At 51.1% G+C, this 25,724-nt stretch overlaps 12 protein-coding genes across 12 annotated transcripts; 8 read left to right on the top strand and 4 right to left on the bottom strand.

The window, feature by feature from the left end:
* The first annotated feature begins 1,142 nt into the window (after window positions 1-1,142).
* COCSADRAFT_182988 (uncharacterized protein) lies at window positions 1,143-2,827 on the top strand. Its single transcript, XM_007704011.1, has 4 exons — window positions 1,143-2,123; window positions 2,188-2,432; window positions 2,509-2,684; window positions 2,754-2,827. The coding sequence occupies exons 1-3, from the start codon at window positions 1,199-1,201 to the stop codon at window positions 2,599-2,601; spliced, it is 1,263 nt and encodes a 420-aa protein (XP_007702201.1). The 5' UTR covers window positions 1,143-1,198; the 3' UTR covers window positions 2,602-2,684; window positions 2,754-2,827.
* A 482-nt stretch (window positions 2,828-3,309) lies between these two features.
* Window positions 3,310-4,499, bottom strand: COCSADRAFT_95572 (uncharacterized protein; the record flags this gene model as incomplete). Its single annotated transcript, XM_007704010.1, has 3 exons — window positions 3,310-3,535; window positions 3,592-3,957; window positions 4,018-4,499. The coding sequence occupies 3 exons, from the start codon at window positions 4,497-4,499 to the stop codon at window positions 3,310-3,312; spliced, it is 1,074 nt and encodes a 357-aa protein (XP_007702200.1).
* Window positions 4,500-4,617: 118 nt separating this feature from the next.
* COCSADRAFT_224421 (uncharacterized protein) lies at window positions 4,618-6,143 on the top strand. Its single transcript, XM_007704009.1, has one exon. The coding sequence runs from the start codon at window positions 4,754-4,756 to the stop codon at window positions 6,038-6,040; it is 1,287 nt and encodes a 428-aa protein (XP_007702199.1). The 5' UTR covers window positions 4,618-4,753; the 3' UTR covers window positions 6,041-6,143.
* On the bottom strand, window positions 6,144-7,735 carry COCSADRAFT_224423 (uncharacterized protein). Its single transcript, XM_007704008.1, has one exon. It carries the CDS (start codon window positions 7,616-7,618, stop codon window positions 6,248-6,250), a length of 1,371 nt encoding a protein of 456 aa, XP_007702198.1. The 5' UTR covers window positions 7,619-7,735; the 3' UTR covers window positions 6,144-6,247.
* Window positions 7,736-7,905: 170 nt separating this feature from the next.
* On the top strand, window positions 7,906-8,569 carry COCSADRAFT_173201 (uncharacterized protein; the record flags this gene model as incomplete). The annotated part of the gene is made up of 2 exons (XM_007704007.1): window positions 7,906-7,987; window positions 8,040-8,569. The coding sequence occupies 2 exons, from the start codon at window positions 7,906-7,908 to the stop codon at window positions 8,567-8,569; spliced, it is 612 nt and encodes a 203-aa protein (XP_007702197.1).
* Window positions 8,570-8,750: 181 nt separating this feature from the next.
* On the top strand, window positions 8,751-9,510 carry COCSADRAFT_173200 (uncharacterized protein; the record flags this gene model as incomplete). The annotated part of the gene is made up of 3 exons (XM_007704006.1): window positions 8,751-8,753; window positions 8,852-9,167; window positions 9,215-9,510. The coding sequence occupies 3 exons, from the start codon at window positions 8,751-8,753 to the stop codon at window positions 9,508-9,510; spliced, it is 615 nt and encodes a 204-aa protein (XP_007702196.1).
* A 119-nt stretch (window positions 9,511-9,629) lies between these two features.
* Window positions 9,630-12,528, top strand: COCSADRAFT_224408 (uncharacterized protein). Its single transcript, XM_007704005.1, has 2 exons — window positions 9,630-10,639; window positions 10,700-12,528. The coding sequence occupies exons 1-2, from the start codon at window positions 9,942-9,944 to the stop codon at window positions 12,402-12,404; spliced, it is 2,403 nt and encodes an 800-aa protein (XP_007702195.1). The 5' UTR covers window positions 9,630-9,941; the 3' UTR covers window positions 12,405-12,528.
* Window positions 12,529-14,401: 1,873 nt separating this feature from the next.
* COCSADRAFT_38610 (uncharacterized protein) lies at window positions 14,402-15,025 on the top strand (the record flags this gene model as incomplete). Its single annotated transcript, XM_007703879.1, has 1 exon — window positions 14,402-15,025. A coding segment is annotated over exon 1 (410 nt), but the record flags the coding sequence as incomplete, so codon positions are not given.
* Window positions 15,026-15,344: 319 nt separating this feature from the next.
* On the bottom strand, window positions 15,345-16,990 carry COCSADRAFT_95325 (uncharacterized protein; the record flags this gene model as incomplete). The annotated part of the gene is made up of 3 exons (XM_007704004.1): window positions 15,345-15,608; window positions 15,663-16,046; window positions 16,100-16,990. The coding sequence occupies 3 exons, from the start codon at window positions 16,988-16,990 to the stop codon at window positions 15,345-15,347; spliced, it is 1,539 nt and encodes a 512-aa protein (XP_007702194.1).
* Window positions 16,991-19,117: 2,127 nt separating this feature from the next.
* Window positions 19,118-19,549, top strand: COCSADRAFT_28243 (uncharacterized protein; the record flags this gene model as incomplete). The annotated part of the gene is made up of 1 exon (XM_007703860.1): window positions 19,118-19,549. One exon carries the CDS (start codon window positions 19,118-19,120, stop codon window positions 19,547-19,549), a length of 432 nt encoding a protein of 143 aa, XP_007702050.1.
* A 227-nt stretch (window positions 19,550-19,776) lies between these two features.
* COCSADRAFT_343288 (uncharacterized protein) lies at window positions 19,777-21,987 on the bottom strand (the record flags this gene model as incomplete). Its single annotated transcript, XM_007704003.1, has 6 exons — window positions 19,777-20,857; window positions 20,897-21,115; window positions 21,162-21,196; window positions 21,260-21,444; window positions 21,730-21,824; window positions 21,874-21,987. The coding sequence occupies 6 exons, from the start codon at window positions 21,985-21,987 to the stop codon at window positions 19,820-19,822; spliced, it is 1,686 nt and encodes a 561-aa protein (XP_007702193.1). The 3' UTR covers window positions 19,777-19,819.
* Window positions 21,988-24,315: 2,328 nt separating this feature from the next.
* On the top strand, window positions 24,316-25,296 carry COCSADRAFT_146855 (uncharacterized protein; the record flags this gene model as incomplete). The annotated part of the gene is made up of 2 exons (XM_007704002.1): window positions 24,316-24,639; window positions 24,711-25,296. The coding sequence occupies 2 exons, from the start codon at window positions 24,316-24,318 to the stop codon at window positions 25,212-25,214; spliced, it is 828 nt and encodes a 275-aa protein (XP_007702192.1). The 3' UTR covers window positions 25,215-25,296.
* Between the last annotated feature and the right edge of the window lie 428 nt (window positions 25,297-25,724).

The following is a 25,724-nucleotide window of genomic DNA, read 5'->3' as shown; positions in this document are numbered from 1 at the left end:
AGAGGCACATGCGTTTTTGCTCCATATCTACTTGCCAATGCTGATCATAGCTGATAAAGGGCGATATCTACTAGATTAGCAGGTAAGTGGATATTTGTCAGAGCATGGATGAGAAAATCCCTGGCGATTTCTCGGTGAAAGTGGATGCGGGATCCTCCGGAACAGACTGATATGTTCACGGTATACTTTATAGTACAGTATCTGGAGAGATGGCTATTCTTGCATGGAGAACGTGGTAAAAAGTGGCGACAACCTATCCTCAAAAAGGAACAGAAGTTGTCGGAGCCAATCGGCAGCGCAAGGTGGTGGGCGCTTGTCGCACATGTGCGTCGCTGAACAGGTCCATGAAACCCAATCGACGGAATCTCGGTTGACATGAGTATTTCTTTTGTCGGATCGTGACAATGAGATGGATGGGCTCTGGTGTGGCCAGTGAGCATGACGCAGATGATGTGGCGCACGGGCACACACGGCAAGGGCTTAGCGTTCGTTGATCTGGGGCGACCCGTAGCAGCAGAGTTGCTGGTCGAGCTGCCTTAAGGCCTCGGATCATCAACAACCCCTGCGCCGATCGTATTGCTTTGGGTTGACCTCTTCTGGGAAGTCGAAACGTTGCATCCACCAGGCTTTGCAATAGAATTTGTGGATTTCACATCGGCAGTTCAAAGAGCTGCCACCAGGACGACCAAGTCCAGGAGCAGCTCGTCCATGTCGAGCAGCACAAGAATCGCACGCGTATGTCTTTTCCCAAACGCAATGCGTGCTCTTGGTAGGAATGGATCCGACCGGTGGTTCAAGATTCCGCCAATTGCGCTACGTTTCGAGTGTCGGTACAAAGTTTCGATTGTCCTGTGAAACAATTGCACGTTTGGAAAGGGTGCACGGAGTTGATCTTGTCACCAAAAAGCACCAATTCTGGTGCTGCGTGGTCTGAAGTGACTTTGGAATCGTCGTGCAACATGGGCCACGTGTGCTATGTTTGGTTACAAAAAGATGTGTTAAGCACTGGATGGACCAACCACCGTTTGTGGGTGGGTGCAATGCCGAAACGAGCGCCCATGGAAGCACGTCTCTTGTTACTTGGCCTTATGCTCTTATACATGGGAACTGTATTATCCGGTCATGGTCTGGTAATTGGACATCTTCTATTTCCCCACCTCTCAAACTGTCACCTTTTTGACTGCTTCTATGGAATGTCATGGCTGCCGTTGGCGGACACAATGATATGTTACTGGTGCTGGCACACCGTCATCATCTAGGCATGACAACGAATACGGCTGCCCGGATCAAGCGCCATCAAAGGACCATCACCAACAAGATGGAGAGCAAACGACAACGGAACGCTAATCTGGGTCACGGTAATACAGACTCGGTTCTACGGAGGAACGTACAATCCACATCATCACCTCGCCTCACGGATCCGTCACTGGTGATGGAAGGGGTACAAAAACGATCATTGAATTCGCGACTGTCTTCGGCCGGCCAAGTAGATACCACCTCGACTAGCGATAGTGGCACTCCACAGGCAGCTGGATTGGTAGATGCAGCAGCTCTCCCAGGAGTCAACCAAGCCGATCCTGGTACTTTAAGTAGACCTATGCCAGGAGTCAATCAAGCCGATCCTGGTCGTATGGATGGGCTAATGCCAGGCAAGAATCAACCACCGCCATCGATAGGTGATACGGCGGCAGCTCAACTTCTTGAAGATATGCCGGTTTCGGTATTGTGTACGACGTTTACAACATACACGACCTTGACAAAGACACGGACGGATCCAGCATTGACTACATCGGAATCTGGTATGGGTACTGGGTTTTCGTGGCCCACGCCTGCCATTACAAGCATTTCGTCTGCGGCATCTTCAGTCACCGGCTTCCCCCCACTACCGTCGTTTAGCACGTTTATCCTCTTTTCACAGTCAGAAGAGATTCGGGAGCAAGTGACGGCATCTCCAAAAAGTATCAACACACCACTAGCCATAACCGCGTCTTCGGCACTGACCGCGGTCTCGGTACCGACGCTCCAGCCTACATCTTCGGTTGTCGCCAGCTCTGCTACGGGTGGATCGGGTAGGGGACTAACGCCATTGTCAAGATCTTTGTTTGTTCTTTTTGGTGTTTTGGGTAAGCGACTTTTAGCGCAAAGTTTGTTGTCACTGGATGAATGGCGGCTGACGTGCAACGACAGGGGCCATTACGATGCTCATTGCATTAGCAATATTCTTCATGGCGAGGAGGAACAAGAGGCGGCAACAACTTGCAGAGCGATACATTGAAGAAAACGCCTCGTTTGAGGAGAAAAAGGGTGGTGCGCTCGGGTACGGAAACATGACGCACATCTCGACGGAACGAACGGACAACGGTCCGACGGTGCTGACGGACAGTGAGAGAAACATTGTACGTCGCGCAGCTACCCAAGATGGCCAACCAGAGGTAAGTCTGCTGAGTGTTGTGTGTTTGGATAGCTTATCGAAAAAGTAGACTAACACCATCTTCTTTTCCCCTTTAGGTCCATATCACAGCGCCTGGAGCGCGCCTACACGATGCGATTAACTCGTTTATTGCCAAATCTCGACGATTGACGTACAAAATATCTCCTTAAAAGATGGGCGACCCGGGAAGAAGGTCATGATAGTAAGCATTCATTACGAATAGGACGATGAACAATGTATAATCCGAAATACACTGTAAATAGCGTTAATGCAACCTGTATATACTACACAGATACATACATGCAGACATGGCATGGCATACGTGGGTATAAGTAGTAGCATGAACATGTGTGGTGCAGCCCTCGAAACTACCACTTCGAGTAACTCATGTCAGGGTGAGGCAAGGAAATTCCGTTGAAAGCAGCACTAGTTGCCACTAAGCCAAGTTGTACTTTGGGTAAGACCAACTTGGAATAGGTTCGACGACTAACGCGGCAATGTTTGTGTTAACAGAGGCTGAATGGTGGGTGCAGGGGCTAGGAGGGTCTCGGGATATTTCTGGTTGCCGGGTGGTGTGGGGCGAGGACTGGGGGCGTCGCGGCTAAGTATGGGGAGTAAGCGGCTTGGCACGTGGTGTAGTGTGGGGGTTTGTGGATGGACAGGGACTTGTACGATTGAGGCTACAGGCGCAATGTGCTCTGCTGACATGGTGCTTGAGCCATGATTTTTCCTTGTTCTAAGCAAACAGATGTATGTGGTCGGCTCGAACAATTTGTCGAATACTGCATGACCAGATTTTGTTGGAGTGGAACATGGTGTAGTGGGTGCTTCCCTGCTTACTCTAAGAGTACGTAATTCCGGGAGCAACCTCGTCTTCATCAGCTTACCATGCTAGTGCTATACACGTGCAAATATATAATTTCCTCACCCGCCTCGACATCGCCTGGCAGTAAGAACTCGAGTTTAGCAGTTTCGATGAAACCGGCGTGGGCCATGAGATGGAAGAAGACTTCCTCACTCGAATGGCGCATCTTCATTGCGATGGCTATAACAATGGCTGGGTTGGACATGGCTAGGCGGGAGAGGGTACTGACTAGCGCCGGGCTGTGGTATCAAGATGGTCAGGTGGTTGATTTAGAAGGGCAGGCAAGAGGTCCTACCTGCTATCTGGATTGTATGTACAATCAGCCGCGACGACGAGATTGACGGAGGTCAAAGTTGATTGCGATTCATCAGGCAGTTGGGCATCCCAGTTGAGCTCGAGGAAGCTGAGCTTAGTGCCGGGTGCTCTAGATGCTTGGTCAATGTTGCGCTGGACAATCTCCCTGGCTTCTGGGAGGTCGGTCAAGAGGATGTTGGCGTTGGAGATTGTCTGGGCAAGGGCGATGCCGACAATGCCACAGCCAGTTCCCAGTTCGAGGATAGTCAAGGGAGAGGCTTCTGTGGAGTGCAACAGAGCCTTTGCTAACGTCGACTTTGTGTCTGCCAAGTCTGGTATATGGCAGGCCAGGGTTATGCCCGCGTCCCTACAAAGGCAACCTCAGTGGGCAATGGTTGAGAAGAGGTGTTGGAAAAGGCAGGTTTACCACAGATGCTTTGCAATGCTTTCTCCCGTCTCCTCCCAGATGGCAATGTCAGAGTGTGGTGACAGGCTGAAGCGGCGCTGGACCAACTTGGGTGCGTCGTCATCTAAGGTAAAGGGTGCACTCCAGGCGGATACAACGCCTCGCGCATCCTGGCCCGCGAGAGCAGAATACTCATCGGGCGAGTTTCCGGGGCCTATGCCGACTCTGAGGCGCAATAGCGAAGACGGCAGTGCGTGGGACTTGGGCAGTGGGATAGTTATGGGCAGAGAGCGCATGCCACTTGCCCAGCGCACAGAGGTCCAGACGAGGACATGCTCTACGTCGTGGGTGCACAGCAGAAGCTCGGCGGCGAGATGGACATGGTGGGGAAGAAACGAGTCACCCAGGTCCGAGACGAGGGTGGCGAGACAGGCGACGCTGGCGGCGTTGGTGGTCTTGTCGCGGAGGATGCGGGGAGGTTTGAGGAAGCGGAGGTAGCGCATGGCGGGTGCATGTGCATGGGTACTGAGGAAAAAGTTGGGTTGGCACCAAGACCAAGGCGGACAGTGTGGGGTGGGGTTGGGGTTGGGAGTCTGAAGTAGATGGACGGCGGCGTCTCGCCCCGGCGCATTCGTGTCGGCGACACCCAACGTCGCGTCCAGTACAGTACAGTGCAGTGCAGTGCATGTCCAGACGCAGAGCAGCCTGCCAGGAGTGAAGAGGAAGAGTCGCCATCGCCATCGCCATCGACGTCGCCATGTATCGCCGCAGTGACCCGCGCTGGAACCGGACGCTGCAGCAGATCACGGACAACCTGGAGCACGCAAACGACACAGCGCAGGAGAACATCTACGGCTTCACGCAGCGCTACATCGACCCGTGCTTTGCGTCCGTCACCCGCTGTGTCAGCGCATGCACCGCGCCCTGCCTCCCCTCTGGCCATGACCGGCGCCGTCATCGCGGGCGGTCGCGCGGGCGGGCCGAGTCGAGCTTCGACTTCTACGACGATTGGGACCACGACGACGAGACGGACGGCTTGCTGGGCTGGGGCAGCGACAGCCTCGATCGCTTCCTGAGCACGTCGGCTGGCTATGGAGCAACCACGCAGCCCGCCCGCCAGCCGGCCATGAGCTACGGCCAGCGCAGCCGCGATGCGCGGTACAACACGCCGCGCCGCAACAGCAAGACCAAGCCTAGGACGGGGCCCCTCGCCCGCGACACCACCCATGACCCCACCCTCATCCCCAGCTCCTCGTACTTTGGCTTCCTCGGCCGCCTCCCCTTCAACATTGGCGCCCGCGGCCTGCGCTACAAGCCCTCGGCTGCCGACCTTATCGACCATCCGGGCGCAGCACGCAGGAGCCTCGACGAAGACCAGCCCTTGATAGACGACAGCGACCATGACGACGACGATGCCACCGGCCTGAGACATTCGGAGCACAAGGGCCACCGCAGGCAACGAAGCGACACGCATACCTCGGGCCACACGACCGACTCGCTCAGCTCCAGAGGCGACATCTTCCCCAGCGAAGACGAGCTCGAAGACGCCGTGCCCCTCGACGACGAGTTCACCATTGCCCTCGAGCGGCGCACCACCGGCCAATGGACTCAAGACAGCGCCAGCAGCAATAAGACGCTCTCTGCAACCAGCAACCGCCCCTCTGCCTCGCGCCTCTCGACGCGCACAACCCACCGCTCCTCGCCCGCCGACACCACTGACACCACCGACTGCATCCCCACTCTCGCCCATTTCGAAGAGCAAGAAGAGCGTCTACGCCAGCAGCAAGAGGACGACGTCGATCGCAAGCGCCACAATGCCCACCACCTCGCCGTCAAGCGCGGCTTAGCCTCAGACCCTGCCTCGCCCTTGCTCCCCACCCCGACCGCCACAACCAGCCGTGACCACCTTCCGTTTGCCAGTACTGCAGACACCCAATCAATACCCGATACTGGTCTGGGTCCTCTTGATGAAAACAGAGTGCAACAACATGATGGGCAAGACCAATTCGTACCTGCCAGACTGCCGCACTTTGGGTCGGGGTAGACTGGCCTATGTATGCTCTTTCTCTATTTCCTTCCTGTACTATTGTATTCTCTCCTGCCTTCTTCCCGATACCAGATAACGAAACGACACGTATGCAGACATGATAGTCACGGACGCAAATATCATCACAATTATTACCATGACCATGGCCATTGTCTGTACACGCTGCTCTTAGTTCAAATTGCATTTCTGTCAAATCTGCTCGCACTACTGCCCCATGTTACCAAATGTGATCGGCTTCTTGGTCAGGCCCTGATAGATCTCATCTAGCACGCCCCTCTTCCTCTTCTTGTCTACCTCGCGTTCCTCTCGTTCCGCCGCCTCTTCGTCCTCCGCCGCGGCATCTTGCTCAGTTCGCGGCTTCCACGCACTAATGCTACCGTCCCCATGCCCAGAGTACATTTCTACCTCGTGCGCCCGCCAAGCCAGACTTGTGATTCTATCCTTGACCGGCTGTTGCCAATTGCCCGCTGCTAACCCTACATGTGGGCGCTGTTGCGAGCGGCGTAGGCGGCGTATCAGCTTGCCCTCCCACAGCTCGTACACAAGCACCTCAGAGCCGTTGGGATAGAAGACGACTTCACCACCTGGTTGCACGCTCTCGACTGGGGCAAGTACAGGCAGTCGTGGCGACAGACCTGTGTTTTTAACCATGGGGCCAAAGTTTGCCAGTGTGTTGGCCCCCGTATCCGTGTCCCAGACGCGGATGCGCGCATCATGGCCACATGTCACGAGATGCGTCCCATCTTCTGTCCATATCAGCCCATTGACAGGTCCCCGGTGTGCTTGCTTCATTGCTGCGTTGCGAGACAAGGACATGGACTGGCTGCCACGCCGGCCAACCGAGTCTTCGAGATCCAACATGGCCAGTTCGCCCACACTGCGACGCACATCCCAGAACCGAACAGTACCGTCGGTGGCCCCGCTAGCGACAATGTGTTCACGAACTGGACTCCATGCCGTAGATAGCACTGCCCCAGAGTGGCCTGCCAGACTGTGCGTCGTCGCCCCAGACCGCAAATCTACAAGACGCACGTTGGGATTCTGTGTGGCGCAGGCAACAAGTAGATGCGATGCCACGGGTGACAACGAGATGTTATATACGACAGAGTCCAAGTCAAAGGATGCAGATGTGGCGAGCGTTTCGCTCGAGTAAAGCTTGACAGTGTGGTCGTAAGACGACGTGAGAAACGCCAGCGAGTCGAACGGGTAGAAGTGTATCTGTGTAATGCCAAGCTTGTGCTCTTCGCTCGTCTTGCTTGCAGCAGTCAGAGGCGTGTACGTCTCGCCTGCCTCGGTCGCGCCCGGCTGCGCCTCAAGATCCCACAGTGCGATCGAACTGTCGGCGCCTGCAGAGAGCAGGTACCTCCCCTCAAACTTATCAACTGTCAGCACACTTACACCAGATGCGTGGGCTGGTATGCGCTCGTGTGGAGCATCAGGAGTGGGCAGATGCTGGCTGAAGTTTACGCTGGGCGACGGCTGCAGCGCGTAGACAAGGCGGGAGGTGCAGGCGCGCTTGAGGACATGGTTGGGAATGAAGCCGTACGCGCGGTCGAGCACGTGTTGGTTGTGCATATGCGACTCATGCTTTTGTGTGCGTGGCGATGTGCGAGTGATGAATCAATAGGTGCAAACTACAGCAAGGCGGATGAGAGTAGTGTAGACGCCGAGGAACGGGTCGAGCTGACAGTATGTATGCATCTATGACGTTGCTGCCTGCTCCTGCGCAGCCTGCGGCGGCCAAGCTGCTGCAGGGATCCCGTGTTGGCCTCGCGAACGACCACTCGTGCAATCTGCCCTTTGAAGTTGATCACCTCTTAGGACAAAACACGACTATAAACCATACAACCAAGGCATCTGCAATGGCCTCACGTCAAGGCTCAGCGGTGGCCAGTGGAAAAAAGCCACGCAAGCGAAGAGCCAATGTCTACGATGCCGTTGCAGGCAAGAGCCGCATAACCCTGCCGTGCAAAACGGATTCTGACTGGAAACACAGGCAATGTCACGCAAGCTGGTTTGATTGGGCATGTCACTGGTCCAAAGGCGGCCAAGAAACGTCTACGACCGGACGAAGTCCTCTTCAAGCGTAAAAATGCGCCGATCCGGTACGAAGAGGACGACTATTACCCAGCACATAACCGTCTCTCGGACCAGCAACTGCCTAGGGGAGAACTTGCAACTTCGATCCATGCTTACATAACCCATATGTATGCCCAAGTCGACGCCCGTGGCCGGAGCATACGATGGCGACACCTGGACGGAACTGTCCTGCTTGCCCTCGGCATCCTTGTAGAGGAAACGGCGCGCAGTGTCATCGGCGAGACTGGTGATCTGGCTTTCACCGAGGCTGACCAAGACGACGGCCGTGGTAAGAGCAAGAGCAAGCCGAATTCGTCTGCGGTCAAAGAGCACGAGCCTGTTGATACAACCCAGCAGTCTACAAAAGAGACGAACCGTGCCGTGCACGTCTCCTGGGCTTCGCCAGTGGAGTCTCGACAAGCATCGCAGAAGAGACGGACTAGATAGATCGATGGCTGCCTGTTCATGCACCATGGTCGCGCCTACCTTTTCCCCTTGTCCAAGCCAGCCAAGCGTGCCTTCCTCGTCTGGATGAGCGTATCTTTTTTTTGCACCACATCTTCAACCACGTCAAGCATCCCATGCCCCAACCCCAATCCCAACACTATCTCCAAGAAAAAAAGTCAACATGGTAAGTTCGACAACAACTACAGCATCTGCCGCCCTAATATAGTCAAGGCACCTAAGATTCAGCCCAACCCGCAGAAAGCAGCTTCTATCTTGGCATAGTTTCACAAAACAGCACAGGCGCACAGTATCAAGGACCTTGAGAAGACGCTGCCTCAAGTGTCTTCCATCAACGGCATGCAAGTCAAAGACTATTTGCAGGCACTCTCGGATGACAACAAAATCTGCGTCGAGAAAATTGGCAGCGGCAACTGGTACTGGAGTTTCCCGGCTGACGAGAAAAAGGCAAAGAATGCCACTCTCAAAAAGGCCCAAGAAGAGTATGACAAGGTCAGCGCAGCTGTGTCTGAGCTGCAGGCAAAAACAGAAGGTGCAGAAGCAGCTCGCGCAGAGGACGAGGACATGCTCATGGAGTCTGGTCAGTGCAAACGCGTCCGCCGTGCCCCCTTTACTGAAGGACTCCAGGCGGCGATCGCAAAACTCTCATCGCAAAGCATGCCGACCTGATGAAGGAGTTGGAACAACTTCGTACAGACTTAACCGCGTACAGCGAGCAGGATCCGGTTGAGTTGGAGAAGAAAGAGAGTGAAGCACACAAAGTTCGCCTCGATGCCGAAAAATACACTGATCACATCTTGGCCATGCAAGGATGGTTCAAAACTAATGCGGGCGGTGGTGGAGGGGAGGATTTTCTTAATTTGCTAAAGATGCTATATGGTGATGAGTACGACAATGAGGAGCAAGGCTTGCGTGAGCTTTGATGACCTAGACAAGATTGTGGAATTCATGGCCATGTCAGATACACACTGTATACCAGACTAGTTGCTGTGGGTACCAGGTTCAGGGTGTACTGTATAAGTATCGTTTTAGGGTGCATTGTGCAGGTCAGGACAGGGTAGTAGTTCCACATGCGGAATCACCATCATGTCGACTCATTCACTGCGCCACAGTCGAGATGTTGCTTGAGTCATGCCGGTGGCGCATGGGCCACTGTTTAGCTGTCGTTCGCTTGCAAGAGCGTCATCGTAATACCTTTAGTCCAAGAACACGAAACGCCCTGCTGTGAATAAGAGGCCTCGCCGGCCTGCCCTGTACCTATCGATTTGTCGCTGCTCTTCAACACTATACTGCTGCCTTATACATCGAGACTCTTCCAAAGACGCACCTCGCACGGCTCCCACGATACCCCGCCATGGCTTCAACGGGCGCCCAAGAAACCTCCCAAGTTCCTGCAAGCGCACAACGGCGCGGTGGCAGAGGGCGCGGACGCGCAAGAGGTGCACATAATGGCTCCGAAGAGAGACAGGAGAATTTTGAGGCAAGAGGGCGCGGACGGGGTGGCAACCAAGGGCGAGGGCGAGGTCGAGGCAACAGGGACGGCCCTGGTGGTCGTGGCGCATCTGCACAGGACAAGGGCAAAGCACCAGCAGTAGAAACACCAGAAAATGGTCCTGCGCTCAGCAAGCCTGCACCGGCCCCCGCCCCCGCCCCTGCACAGTCAGATGACGAAGATGCAGATGGTGAGGTGTGCTTCATTTGCGCATCGCCCGTTCAGCACCTGGCCATTGCTCCCTGCAACCATCGGACATGTCACATTTGCTCGATCCGCATGCGAGCGCTATACAAGACAAAAGCTTGCGCCCATTGCAGGACCGAATCCGACCACGTCATCCTTAGCGACGACGCTGAAAAGACCTATGAAGATTTTTCGAAGTCCGACTTTTTCAAGTCGGATGATACCCTAGGCATACACTTTGAGAATGCAGCAGTCTTTGAGGACACGCGATTGTTGCTGCAGTACAACTGCCCGGATAGCGAGTGCGACGTGGCCTGCCTTGGATGGCCTGACCTACACCGTCATGTCAAGACGGCACACGCTAAGATGATGTGGTATGTACCAGACGCGTAGTCCTCTCTTTGCACGACTATGCTTGGACTGACATGACGTAGTGATCTGTGTACACGCAACAAAAAGGTGTTCACGCATGAGCACGAGCTTTTCACCCCGCAAGACTTGAAAAAGCACCAAAAGTTTGGCGATGACAATCCCGGCGCAATCGACCAGAGTGGCTTCAAGGGCCATCCCGAGTGCGGCTTCTGCAGACAGCGCTTCTACGGAGACGATGAGCTGTACGCACATTGCAGAGACAAGCACGAGCGCTGCCACATTTGCGATCGACGCGAAGGAGGCGGCAGGAAACAGCAATATTATGTCAACTACGATTCTCTCGAGATACATTTTCGGAAAGACCACTTTTTATGTCCAGACCGCGAGTGCTTGGACAAGAAGTTTGTCGTGTTTGATTCGGAGATGGATCTCAAGGCACACCAGCTCGAGGTGCATCCTAACGGCCTATCCAAGGATGCATTGCGAGACGCGCGGAGGGTGGACATGTCTGGGTTCCAGTTTCGTGCCCCGCATGAGCAAAATGCAGGCAACAGCAGGCGAGATGAGCGAAGGCGCGAAGGAGGCAGAGGACGTGGCAGGGGACGAGATCCAAATGCAGAGCCAGTTCCTGCCTCTTCTGCGCAGCCCCTGAGTAGAGCTGAACTCGCCTACCAGAGACAGATGGAAGCGCAGAATGCTCATTCGATTACCGGAAGAGCTTTTGGTGGTCAACTCTCGACTCCCACTCCTGGTGAGGCGTTTGCAGCCAGACCACCCCCAAGCACTTCTGGGCCTGCCGTAGTGACAGCTTCACGTCCAACTCCGGGAGCTACCAGCAACATTACAAACGGTATGAGCCAACTCAGCATCGATGCGCAACCAGTCAGTTCCACTCCGCAAACCCCACAAGAGCAAGCCCGGTTGCTGCGTCACAACGCAGTCACTGAACGAGCTGCGAACATGCTCGGACACAACGAAATCAAGCTGCAGGAGTTCAGAGCGGCTGTATCAGCTTACCGCAATTCAAAAACGTCGGCAGCACAGCTGATTGAGGGCTTCTTTGCGCTGTTCGATGCTGATTCGAAAGAGATGGGAAAGCTCATCAAAGAGCTAGCCGACATCTTTGAGATTGCAACGAAGCGAGAGGGACTACTCAAAGCATGGAACGATTGGAAGGCCATCAATGAGGACTACCCTTCTTTGCCTGGCTCTGCTACTGAGCATGCTTTGAGTGGCGGGTCGGCGGCTCGAGGAGGGTCGCGTGTGCTGAAATTGAAGAGCTCAACAGCGCAGTCGTCACGCTCAACAGCCAACCAGCAAGCTAGCTGGTCGTCTGCATCCTCAAGCAATCCATTTCCTGCGTTGCCCACGCCTGCAAGTCGCATTGGTGCCAAGCCTGGACAAACGCCATGGGCATCGTCTTCGTCTGCTGCAGGTAGCGCCCGCGCCTCACCTTCATCCACGCCCTCTCGCGGCGCAGTGCCATCATCGTCATCATTAAGCACGAGCAAGAAGGCCAGCCTGGCAGATGCATTCCCGGCGCTTCCAGCAGCGGCCAAACCTACGAGTACTATCTTCAGCCCAGGATACACTGGTAACGGGTTACGGCGAGACAATAGTGGGCGCAACACTCCAGTGGTGAATGCTTGGGGATCAGGGTCAGGTGCGAACAGTGGAACGACGACACCAGCAGTTGAGGATGGCAGCGCAGCTGGAAAGAAGAAAGGCAACAAGGGTAAGAAACAGACACTTTTCCAATGGGGCTAGAGGGTTAGTTAGTGGTCAAGAGTGGGGGCAATGGGCATGCGGGGACGCTCGGTACATGGATATTCGAGGGGACGCACAAGGGATGGTGCGCATACAAGTGCCGTAGTCATGGTAACATGCAAGAAAAGCAATTAGGAAGAAAAGAAAAAAAGCAGCGGTGATGACGGCATGGAGCAGTGTCTAGAGGATGATGTGTGCACGCTTGTGAGGAGCGGTGAAAGAGGGCACAGGTGATGTGGAGAGAAGATTATGAAGAAGAGTGTGGAGAGGAATGGGATGAGTGTAGCTTGGCGTCCAAGACGATGCAGACTGAGGCGAGTAAGGACTCGAGTTTGCAGGGAACAAGCACATTGGCCAAGCAAGCTGGGATGACCCAATGGGCGACGTTGGTTGCACGATTTTGTTTTCGCAGACGCGCCTCTTTGAGCAAGGAAAACCTGTTTTTATTTGGCGCGATTAGAGTTGGTTGGACAATGCGGTAGGTGTGAAGATAGCAAACAGTAGCAGTAGTAGTAGCAGCAGCAGCAGCAGTAGTAGTAGTAGTAGTAGTGTGCAGTGGATGATTGGGATTTAAGCTATTTTTAGCGTGCTTCATGTGTTGACGGCATTTGTAGATGGAGCCGAGTCATGCGTTGCGGAGAAATACTTGTCGAGTACATAGTGGCTGCGTGAATAGTGCCTTGTACATGCTGGCACCTGGGACGTGATTTGGACGAGCGTTGAGGAAAGAAAGTCGGTATGCAGCAAGGAGCTTTGGCTAGTGCGAGCAATGCATAGGTTTGTCATGAGCATAGATGATGCAGGCACAGGCACAGGCACAAGGGCGTAGGTGTAGCCAAAGCATGTTGTGGTTGATGCGATAGGCGGGCAGGCCATGATTACATACATGTAAGCGAGGCACCGAGGGAATTAGGATTGCAGGCCGGCGCGGGCAAGACGATCGCCACATGTATCCCGCAAAGACCATGGGCTAGTCGCAGCAATGGCATTAGATTTGCGCACCATCAGAGGCCATGTCGTTGGTGGGTACGCCGCACCTGGACCATGGTTCATGTGGTGATGAGCATGGACATGAGTCATGTACTACGGACAAGTCAACGCTTGGTTGGAGCCGCTTGCTATAAAACAAAACCCCCGGACCGGTGTCGCCCTTTTGCTCTCTCGAATCTGCCAACCAGCCAGCCAGCCATCCATCCATTGATCCCCAAACCCGGACCTGATCATCCTCGGCATCGCCAGCGTAGTGCAGTGCAGTGCCGTCACCGTCGTTGTCGTCGTCGTCGTCGTCGTCGTCGTTTGAACCGCCAGCGCCAGACAAGCACACGCCCCCGCTCGCTTTCAGGGCGCGACACCAGATACCATGGCCGCCAGCATGGCTCACTATCAAGGTCATCTCAGCAACCGCATCACGACTGGACGCGCCGAGACGGTTGGGCAGCCACAGTACCCGCTGCGGCGAGCAGAGCGCAAGTACAAGCTCGAGGTCGAGCAGCAACCCATCCGAGCGCGCATGTGTGGCTTTGGCGACAAGGACCGACGGCCCATCACCCCTCCGCCATGCATCCGGCTCGTGGTGCTGGACGAGATGGATCGCGAGCTCGATTTCAACGAGATCGACAGCACCTACTTTGTCCTCATGGTGGACCTGTGGAACGAGTCGGGCCAGTCGGCCGTCAACCTGGTGCGCCATAGCAGCGCCGCGCCCACCGTGTCCATCAGCAGCAGCACAACGACGTCGTACCCGCCACCGCCCGAGCGCAGCCACTATGTCGCCACAACGATTCCGGGCTACGATGCACACTCGCAGGCCTACCGCCACCAGCACCAACACCAGCACCAACACCAGCACCAGCACCAGCACATGCAGCCGCAGCCCATGGGCCCGGCGGGCTACGGCCCCGGCGCCCACACGGGCGTGTCGGTGCCCGTGCCGCCCTACTACCCGCCCACCCCCCAGCCTCCCACGCCCACGTACCAGCAGTACCCCGCCCCCGCCCCCGCCGCCCCTTATGGCCAAGCCCCCGCCCCCTCCGCCATGATCCCCGCCACTCCCATGAGCTCCAACCACACGCGCAACCTTATTGGCATGAACGCCGTCAACGCCTGTCGCCTCAACGACACCAAGAACAAGCCGGGCTTCTGGTTTGTCCTGCAGGACCTCAGCGTCCGCACAGAGGGCACCTTTCGCCTCAAGCTCTTCCTCTTCGACATTGGCGCCAGCGATGGCACAAACGCCACCGTCGCCGCAGACGGCCCCACGCGCGGCAAGGGCAAGTGCCTCGCCGTCAACTTCTCCGACCCCTTTACCGTCTACTCGGCAAAGAAGTTCCCCGGCGTCATTGAGAGCACGCCGCTCAGTAAATGCTTTGCCCAGCAGGGCATCAAGATTCCCATTCGCAAAGATGGCCCCAAACTCCCTAATCAAGCAGAGTATGATGCCGATGATTAATGCTGTAATTACTAGTGCGCTTTCGCTACGAATAAACAAAATTCCCATTCTTCCAAAATAGACTTGAAATAACTACTTCAAAACACTAAAAGATTATAGTTGAAAAGTAGATAGCTCATGATACATAGACTTACTATCACAACGTGACTACAATATACCTTTTTCCACCTAGATGCCCCAAATGCTTGTGATGACTGTAGTCCTCTTAGGCAATAACTTTCCATCCTAGCAGCATCGGATGTACTAGCATCAACAAGTCCAAGGAAGTGTTACATGGAGATGCCAAAAGATTATACTATTTCGACACTGCATTTTCACCCGATCCTAGGCTAGAAATATTTGGTCTTGTTAACAATATTCATTACTTAATAACTGCAGGATATTGTAGTATATTGTTACAGTTGATTTATTGTACTTTGGATCCGCGTCGACTCCTATCCTCGTTTTTGTTGTGAAAATTCTAATCTATAAATTTCGTGAAAAGATAACATTTACTCTATGTGCTTGATGACATTGCCATGGTCGCCTTTTTCCATTAGGTACTCTGGAACAAGTGACCCTAAAATTGGCTTCCTCGATTCTCGAACAAGCGAAAGAATCGAACCACTTTCTTGAAACATCATCTCGAGCTCCTCTAGACTGCGGCCCATGGTTTCTGGGTAAAAGAAGTAGATGATTGGAACAATTGAAGCAGACACAGAAAGGAACACCAAATAGTATCGCCAACCAATAGTTTCGATCGCCACGGGGGTAACCTAGCACATGTTAGAGACAACTCTTGTCAAAATCGAAAATTCTGCAGTACTAACCATGTTGATAACAAAGTTCCACAGCCAGTGGTTCGCGGTTGATATACCTGCCATGCGAATCCTAAGTCTCGTTGGAGCGACCTCAGTACAATATAAGAAGTTTGCTCCAGAGAACCCTATAGGTATAAAGAAATTAAATAAGTAGATGAAGAATGCCGAAGCAATCTGTGCGGAATAGTTGCTCTTTGGAAAGCTAGAGGCAACAGCAAGGGCCATCATACATGAGGCCATTCCACAACCACTAAACATGAAGAGTTTGCGGCGACCAAATCGATCAATCGTAAAGTAGGCAATAAAACAAGAGAGAAACTTCCACGTAAGAGCTCCTCCTGACAAGATGCGAGACATCTCACTGCTCATTCCAAGGCCTTGTTGAAAGATAATCTGCAATTGTTGCGTTAGTCAAGGCAGTGCAGATTAGTCCGAGTGCTACTCACCGTAGAATATGTCGATATAAGATTAGCTCCACACATTTGTTGTGCAAATTGTAAAAAGATACACAAGGAAAACCTGTAGAACAGTCTATCCTTGCCCATGGTGAAGATGTCGCTTATCTTAGCCCGGGCCTTGGTCTCCTCTAGTGCGAGTTCAATACCGTTGATCTCGTCACTAATGACGGGATCGGTAGAATCAAGTCCCTCGAAAGCGGACATGCTCGCGCGCGCCTCTTCATATCGAGATTGTTTGCAAAGCCATCTTGGGGATTCCGGAATTGTAAAGATAGCAACCATGGGCACAATTGAGATCAGAGTCGGGATAGCGAGCGGGATACGCCATTGTAGAGGTAGATTGTCCTTGATCTCAAAAAATCCAAGGTTAATCCAAGCCTCAAGCATGTAGCCTGCAAGGATAAAGACACCATCGAGAACAACGTGTTTGCCGCGGTTTGCGGTTGTCGAGCATTCTGACTGCCAAACAGGAACTGTTGCGCTCATTCCTCCAACGCCCCATCCTAGAATGATTCTTCCAACAACGAATTGCGCAACATGAAAGCTGGCGCATTGAAGGATTTCCCCTACTAGTGTTAAGAAGGCGGCCATGAAGATAATCTTGCGATGTCCATATTTTTCCGCAGACCAAGAGCAGGATAGAGCCCCAAAGAGTGCGCCGATCGTAAACGATGCCACTACAGCACCCTGCCTTGTTGACTTCCGACTCTTCTCAGCGCCGTGAGCATCGATTGTATCAATCTCGGGGAAATTATGGTTCCAATCACGAAGCGATAGGAGGCCACCAACACCTGATTGATTATAACCGAAAAGCACAAAAGCTGGCATGACTACAAGTAGTAGCTGAGCTAGCCGCAGTTGTTTTCCGGTGAGCCCCATACTGTCTCTGCCTCCCTAGCAGAGTACTGTCGGACGGGATGAATGGTCCTTTGATTAGTCGAGGGATTCAACGTGTCGGATCGTGAGCTGGTAACACAAAGGGGAGGTTGATCTGGGTAGGTGACTGAAATGAAATCTGGGAGCAGCGCGTTATTTGTATTTCAATCGGTACGATTAGAAATGCACCCATCCAAGAAGCTGTGGGGAAATGTCGGGGCAGATTGAGATCCTCACTGGAGGACACCGAAAGATCCGGGGAATAAAAACAGGCGCTCTGCTAACATTACAAATTTTGCAACTCACAAGCGGCCCATAATGGCATCGATTCGGACCAAAAATCAAGCTCACCAAGCCTCACCAAGCCTAGACGCAAGAGTGCTAAGACATTTGACATTCTTGGGCCTCTGACCCGCGGGTACAGCAACGTATCAAGTCCACGGGAAGCCCGCGGGTAACCCCGCGGGAAGTCCATGAGAAGACCCACGGGAAAACCCACGGGAAGGCCACTGATGCCTCGGGTAGTTGTACGTAATCAGTTAGTAGCAATCGGAAAATTTGCCGTACTAGGAGGCAGGTCCGACAAGCCGTGCGAACCATACCAACAACGCCGATGCGACTAGCTAACTACCCCAAGTTAAACGTATCATATTTCGTAGGCTGTTTGTTGGAATACTTCTCTGTGACATGACATTTTGTTGCCTTGTCAAGACCACCTGGGTGGGGTCCAAACTTATACGAGATTTCATCTTCGTCTCTTCCCCATAAATAATGTGTGATAGAGAGCTCGCTTGTTGCCGATTAAAGGCCAGCACATCAAAGTCTGGTGTCGTTTTTTTTTCGTCCTTGTGGCTGGCTTGAACCCTAAACCACCTTGAACTGAACTAGTGCTTACATAAGAAGTCTGTAAGAATGACGTGGGCGCTGATCGATAACCATCAGTTCCAAATCTTTCATTGGAGCTGATGGGAAATGAAGGATTGTATTTCTTTTAATTGACTCCATAATAATCTGATCCCGTTTGTGGGTGGAGCCTGAGTAGTAACAATTGTAAGTTTTGCCTTTGTTCAGGTCAACAAGTGTTGCAATGCATAATGCCTCGTCTTTTTCAACGCTTTTTGAACTCTGACCAAGAGTCGCCATTATTGCATCGAATTTTGGTCCAATGGCATCTCCAACCCTTGTGAACCCTCCAAATTCATCAGCCGGGGGTGCAAGGGGCCACCATTACCATTCTCACCGCTGCTGCGGATGCTTCCAAGCATATATTGCCAAGTCTATTAGGTTCGTTTTGCTCTTTCCTGACTTCCAACATGGGTGGCTCGTTGACGTATTTGAAGTTTTATACTTGTTTGGCAAATCACAATTCTCCTTGGAGTGGCTTGCATTGTGACTACGATGATTGCGCGAGATGCAAGACCTCAGGCCACTGCAGGCCATGTTCATCACTGAAGAGATCATAGCAATCGTCCCGGCTGGCTGACTCGACTGTTCTGACTCCTGAGGTGGAGAAGCCTGATGAAAGACCAGTCAAGTCAAGAGAAACGAGCTCGCTCTCATCAAGGTTAACGATGACTTCTAGGTAGTAGGCTACTGTGTGTACTTTTAATTAACAACAACTTCCCGATGCACAGAAAGAGGCCCGCGCCCTCGACTATCACGCCGTGTATTCGACCCGATGACCTTGTAGTCATACAGAGTAACGTATAAGGTCAACCTCTGCCATCATGTGCATGCCTCGGAACAATACTGATAGCATATTGTTTTTTATGTGACGGATCGCCAAGTAGTTGGAAATCGGTTGAAAGATTGAGCCAGAGAGGATGAGATGAGAAGCTTGTGTTTTGAGGCTCTACTTTGCACGCCGTTAAATACCCGAAAGGCAATCTGAGTCTAAAATATATCTGCTTTTCCATCTGTTTACGAGTGTTTTTATCCATGCGAATCCCTTGGTGCAAAAAGCACAAGATGAAGAAATTCACCCTCGACTCTTTGCTCGCCTTCATCAGGGAGACGATACTGCATCCGTTTGTCTCAATACTACCTCCTTGTGGCCTCGTCCACTCTGGTTAGAAGCCAAGTCCGATAGTCCTAGGATCTGTATGGCCTTCAGCGAAATGGGTTGGAGGTATGTCTCCCCGCCTGCGATGGGCTGTGGGTTGTGTCGCAGCAGCGTGGATCCTCAGCATCAACCGCAACTGGCTCCTCAAGGCCCTCAACCAACGCTACAAGGGAAAGCCTGACCCAAGGCGTGAGATTTTCATAGTAACGGGTGGTGCGACGGGTATTGGTGTTCTTGTAGCCCAAAAGCTCGACGCTGCCGGCGCGACCGTCGTCGTTATCGACGTCTCTAGGCTCAGCTACACACCGGGTCGTAGAACCTCTCACATTCAGTGCGATGTAAGCGACGTCTCGAGTGTGGAAAAGGGAGCTGCGGAGATTACTCGCCTCCATGGCACTCCGACAACATTGGTAGCAAATGCTGGCATCGTGCGTGGCCGCAATCTTCTCAACGCAAGCGATGACGACCTACGCCTCACTTTTGGTGTAAACGCAATATGACTCGGTGGTGCGACTATGTGTAGTTAAGCACTCTGTAGGATTCGTCGGCTCAGACCACCCGATAAAACAACATCTCAAGTGTATTCTTGTCCTAATTACTGCTGCCGAATAGTTTTCAAAAACAAAAGGGCATACGCCTTGTCAGCTTCTGAGAATTCGCGATGCAGCTTCCAAATCTCCAATCTTATTCGACAAAGTCAGTCGCTGCTGTTTTGTCAGTGAGGAATCTCCTACAATCATCTACAGCCGTTCACTGTCCAGTTCAATAACTTATTGCTCTGTAAGCATAACAAGAAGGCTTCTGGGCCCGGTAAGTAAGCAGTGATCGACCGCTTGTTGGTAGACGTTTTTGACGAATCTTTTCCTAGCGACTTCGTAGCAAGACCACAGAATGTCGTGGATCTCTTCTTTTACCTGGTCAATGTTGCTTTTGTTCTTGGTCGTACTTCTGACATCCTCAAGGTCTACTACAAGATTGTCACAGACCTGCGCATTATTATGGGTCCCTCTCTTGATCTCCTGTCGGGACTTCGATTTCAAAATGGCTGCCTTCCGATTCCCGCGAACAATCTGGAGATTGTTGTTGAAGTAGTGATTTACAGTGTATGGTCTTTTGTCTCTCTCCAAAGATATAAGAAACATTGCTTGATCTAATGCCGCTTTGTATCTTGTAAGAACTTCATCGAGGATTGAGGCCCATATCTCCTCCCGAACACATGAGTCTGCACAAAACGTGTCTAGAGCAATTACCATGAAACGGTGGATGACCACTATGACATGGCTAACGTAGGTCTTGGTCATCGATGGCCATTTGTCGGATTGCACCTTGAAGGCGCTGCAAAGGATCGTTCCACCAAAAGTACTCAAGTCTACACCGCGAGACTGCAAATAGAGTTCCTCCGTCCATTCCGTTATACCGTTTCTAGGGTTTTCGACGCTGTTGTCCTTACTAATAATGTTATCAATGACGCTGTACTCATCTAGGTTGATGTCAAGAAGAATAGCCCTTTCCCGACCACTTGTATCCGACAGACCGTCTTCAACATCTTTGTCCAATTCACAGTCTGCCTCCTCATTCGATTTTCCGGTTTCAAAATATCGCAAATGTGCTTTCTGCACAAAGTCATAACTAAATATTTTGGTGAGGTTGGCCACATATATAATGAGTCTAGGCTCTACTTTATCGAAGATCTTATGAGAGAAGTATCGCGCAGACGAAGCAGCTTCTACAAGGTCTTGGAAACGTCTAGCCAGATTACTTAGGAACAGTCGCTGCTCTCTCTCCGTTTGACGCGCCGGACCAAGTTGCTTCATAGTTACATGGCAGTCGGATAGTTATTGGCGGACATCTTTCAGGAGTTCTGGAAATTCTTTTCGGGTAATTTGGCCCAGTAGCTCAGTGAGCCGTGCTTTTAGAGCCATTGCGCCCAGACGATATTTAGGCAGTATGTTCCAAGGTGTGTTGAGAAACATACTTTCCGCTTTGGAAAGATTGAAGGCGTGCTCATCATCTGTACTTCTGCTTCGGACGACATAGTATCCAAGCGTGAGTGGTCTCTTTTTTTCCTAGAATTAGGCTGCAGATGTTGGCTTGCGCGCTTTGCTCTGTTACCAGATCAGGCTTTGTCAATACACTTAAAGTGCGCTCTCCGCTCTTGTCAAAATCCTCAGCAATCATAAGGATCTCCTAGGTGGCAATGTCGATATTACTAGGTAGAATGGCAAGGATAATAGTACGGCTATGTTTTATGTAGCCTCTCATCATGTTTTGCACGAGCTCAATATTAGCTTTAGTTGTGATGCCTTTACTCGGATTGCGAAAGATTTCCAGTACATCAATTACCGTTAAATAATCTTCATTAGGGCCGCATATCTCGATCTTCAGGATATCCTCGCTGAAAACAGTTCCTTCGGATCAGGCCAGTTCAGTTCGAATTCACATTCGAGCATTCACCTATTCATTAGTTAGTAACTATTATACGCTATGAAATGTACTTTCTAGTCAAACCTACTTCCTTCAGAATCCCTGGAAAACGAGAGCGAAAATTTTCTGTTAATAGGATTTCGGGACAAAAACTAGCGATCAGCCTCTTGTGTTTATTAGAGGCATAGATCCAGCGATAATCTTAATATCTACTCGAGATTTAGAATCACGGCGGGATATTATTTATGTCGCATACTATGTACAAAGCTCTAGATTGCGAGGAAATGGTATTCTTGTTAAGCTTTCGAGAAGAGACGACTTGCCACTGCTTTGGTCGCTAACAACGACGAGCTATATGCAACTAAGCGGGGAGAGCAATAGAAGAACTTTGACAGCTCACCTGTGGAAGAGGAAAGTACTGCCCAACATTTTTCTCCCGAAGTTGGTCTACCTTGCGAAGTAAAGCTGGGCTGGCTAGATGATTTGGCTTTGATGTGATCATATCGACTGTCATCTGAGGCGGAAATGCGTGTCAGGGATGAATCGAATGCCAGGCTGGAATTCTGTGAACATCGCTATATGTATATAGACTTAACCTACCTGGGCTATAATTCGGCGTGAGTAAGTCTCGTATGAATCGATGTTTCCAATCGATTTATCATTTCATGCACTCAAGGCAATCCTAGATGCAATGTAGGTCACTACAAGGTTTGGCAAATTATCTTAGAACTCTGGCCTAGCTGAGGATTGCATTTGATATACATACAACTTCACCTCTGGGCCTTTGTCATTGAGCAAACCTTCTATTTCCGTCACGATCGCTGTTCTCCCTTGCTGCAGACTCAAATATTTGGAGTTCTCTTCTCGGGCGTACTCATCCCACAAACTGTATTGCGACTACATGCTGACCTCATTTGCTCCTGATATCCTTTAGAAAGTGAAACTTAAGCGAAAAAGCAAGTTCTCGTGCTGTTCAATCGTTCTGCAATCTTTCGCTTGTGGTTAGTTATGCCTAGAAACTAGTTATCATTGTTCGACAACGTGGTAAACTCTAAGTGGCTCCTGTCTGCGGGGTATGCAGCCGGGAGTGTCGGATTGATTGATCATCCATTTGAATTTGCTGTTGTTATCTAGATAACACGCTGTTTTAGTCTTATAGGTGAACGCGTAATACACCACTCCAATAGTAAACCACTCCAATAGTAAACCACCCTCTACATTACGATCCTGTATCAACAACCGAAGCTTTAATTGAATCTGCAACTACAGAGATTGGATCGCTAGGATTGTGATAGAAACCCTCGTATATGGAAAAGCTACCAAAGGACGTGTACTTGTAATTAATAATCTATTAGATTCTTTTCTCGCGTGGCTGACACTTGACCTCTTTTTTCTATTTCGATACGGCAGATCGTATGCAATGGCTTAGAGGTGATATATGGAATTAATGCACACTTACTTCACGTTCAACCTAAGATTCATCAGTGGCTAAATTCATTGAGAGAAAAGAAAATCAAGCCAATTTCATCGTGCCACAGAGTGAAAGTGAGCGATTAGCCTGTATCCATTGTTGGCGCACGACCCTAACAGCATTGTAAGTACAGAAGTGTATTAGTAACCTAAGGATTATTAGATTGCCTAAAACTTGAGACAGCGCCATATCCTGCAGATTTGCTGCAGAATAGATTTAAAGACTAGTTATATCAGCAACGGAGTTCAGATTGGGGTTAGGTTAAAATTCGCTCATGACACTGTAGTCCGACAACGCCTGGTACGCTGTGACCCTTCACATGCCACGTAGTTGGGAATAATTCGTTGGTGGCTGGCGTGGCTTTAGAAATGTATATCATGAGACGTAGAGCATGGATTCGAGCTGCTGGACACATCCTGATTGATTGGGTCCTGTTCATCGATAAGCAATCACGTGACTATGACACAGTGAGAAGGATTGCGGCACGGCGGCCCACGTTGAATCCTCCAAACTGCTTACGGGTCTGTGTGACGTTAGCAGTTCACGGGCGTCGTTAGGGTTGTATTATACGGTGACACCAACACCGCTCGTCTTGCATGTAATACCGGTACAACTGTCTTCCCTTCACTGCACAATCATGACATGCGTATGTTTGGACGCTGTATTGCGGTAAGGGATGGCGCTAAGCAGTGCCAAGACATACTATTGATCACTGTGTACGTCACGCGACTGCGGCGTGGTTAGAAGGATTGCGGCGTAACGTCCGTCAAAAAACTTGGTCGACCGAAGGCAGCCATCAGGAGCGAAATTATGGCAGATCTTATAGCACAACGATGTGTTTTGTTGTGTAGTTGTTTCTGGCCCACCAGGTTTTTCGCTGCACGAGGATGGCCGTTAAGTAGCGTTCCAAGCTGTACTAAGTATGTAGTCTGATTTATTGTGTACAGTGCTTTATTGTTCTGAAAGGGGCGGGCTACTTAGACCTCTCAGCGGATGCATGCCTTCAGCCCTGATAACTCACACTTTGAGGCCTGTCAGCAGTTACAAAAGATTGTAAGCCAATGAAACAGTAATGGTTGTGATAACTAGGCCGATCACGAGAAAGCTTGCATTAAGGGAGGTCGGTATGAGAGTGGTATATGCATGCACTATGGAAAGGGGTGAGGGGTGCGAGAACTACGAGTGCAAGCGGCTGTGCAGTATGGTAGAGTGAGTAAGCGTATACAAACTGGCCCCGCGTTCCCCGCTTATTTAGTTGCGTTGCTATACAGGCTGTACTGCAGGCCAACTATCACTTCTATACAATCCAAAAGTTCGCTGTTCCTTTTCGGATTAAACCTCCATATATCAACAGTACATAACGACCTGAGTATGTACTACGGCAACGAATGCGAGATGTGCGATCGCGAGTTTGGTAGCCAGCAAGCCGCCATTCAGCACATGGATGCACTTGACCACTGGGCCTCACGATTCGAATGTGACACATGCGATCGAGAGTTCTTTACCCAACGTTCCGCGGATCAGCATATGGACGACAAAGGACACTGGGAGCCCCAGTTCGGGTGTGAGACTTGTGACAAGAGATTTCGTTCTCAATTGTACGCTAATCAGCACATGAACGCTTTGAATCATTACAAGCGACACTGCTGTTGTGATTGCGCAAAGACGTTCCAGAGCGAAAATGCCTTGAGAATGGTGCGTTCTTTATACTCCCGTTGATGCTAACCTATATCTACCGATCGTAGAGCATTACTGATTATCTTAAGCACTTGAACTCCAGCTCCCACCGCGGGAAGAATGTTGCGTGTCCCCTTTGCAAAACAGCTTTCACCTCGGCTAGCGGCCTTTCGCATCATCTTGAGACCAGCTCATGTCCACAAGCCGGGAATCTCAATTACAGAACGATCTTCCAGGCCATTAGTCTACGGGATTGCAATGGCTTGTTGACAAACAAGCTCCTCACTTACCCGGATTTTGGCACACAGAATGTCGCATCAAGCGCAGCTTGGAACGACTCTAACTATGAATGCTACCTCTGCCACCGAGAGTATAATACTCTTCAAGCACTGAACCAGCATTTAAATTCGCCGGCTCATAGCGAGAAGCTGTATCATTGCCCGAACCGCAGCTGCAATCATCAATTTAGCTGCCTGGCATCGCTTTTCAATCATCTTGAAAGTGAGAGCTGTAAATTCGTGCGATTTGAAAAGGTTCAGAAGCAGGTCCCCAATTTCATTACAGGGCAACAGAAGTTCATTGGCTTTTTATAAGTGGACAGCGACTTGGCTGGGAAGAATTTGTATAATTTCCTGTCGGATAACTACGTCTGAAGTCAACCCACGCGTTGTTGTTCTGCTGAATTGTACAAGATTCGTGTTCTATAACTTTTTCTATAAATATACCGCCCTCTCTATACAAAAATTACCAACAAGGCCAACCGCAGCACAGACAACTTCGAGTTTTCTAGAATAGGTGTAATTTTAGTCAAATATATATAAACCCCTCGCGAGAAATCGATTACAATCACCTTTAAAGCGTGCACGCCACGCGCTGTGGAGCTATAGGCTGTTAAAGTGATCACTTTAGACACGTCTTATTTTTCACCGAAAAACACACAGACCAGGTGGATTAGTAATCAAAATGCCACCCGATAGTGATACTATCGACGTACACGTGCCAGGCACCCAGGCGAGAGCAGAAATCGAAGCTCAGATCCAGAATGAGATAGATATGGAAACCACGGAACCAGCGACGCCTACGCAGACTACTATACCTAGCGT

Source organism: Bipolaris sorokiniana (genome assembly GCF_000338995.1).
Source record: "Bipolaris sorokiniana ND90Pr unplaced genomic scaffold COCSAscaffold_11, whole genome shotgun sequence".
Lineage (NCBI taxonomy): Eukaryota > Fungi > Ascomycota > Dothideomycetes > Pleosporales > Pleosporaceae > Bipolaris > Bipolaris sorokiniana.
Note: the sequence above shows the minus strand (reverse complement) of the source record. Positions and strands in the feature narration are given on the sequence as shown.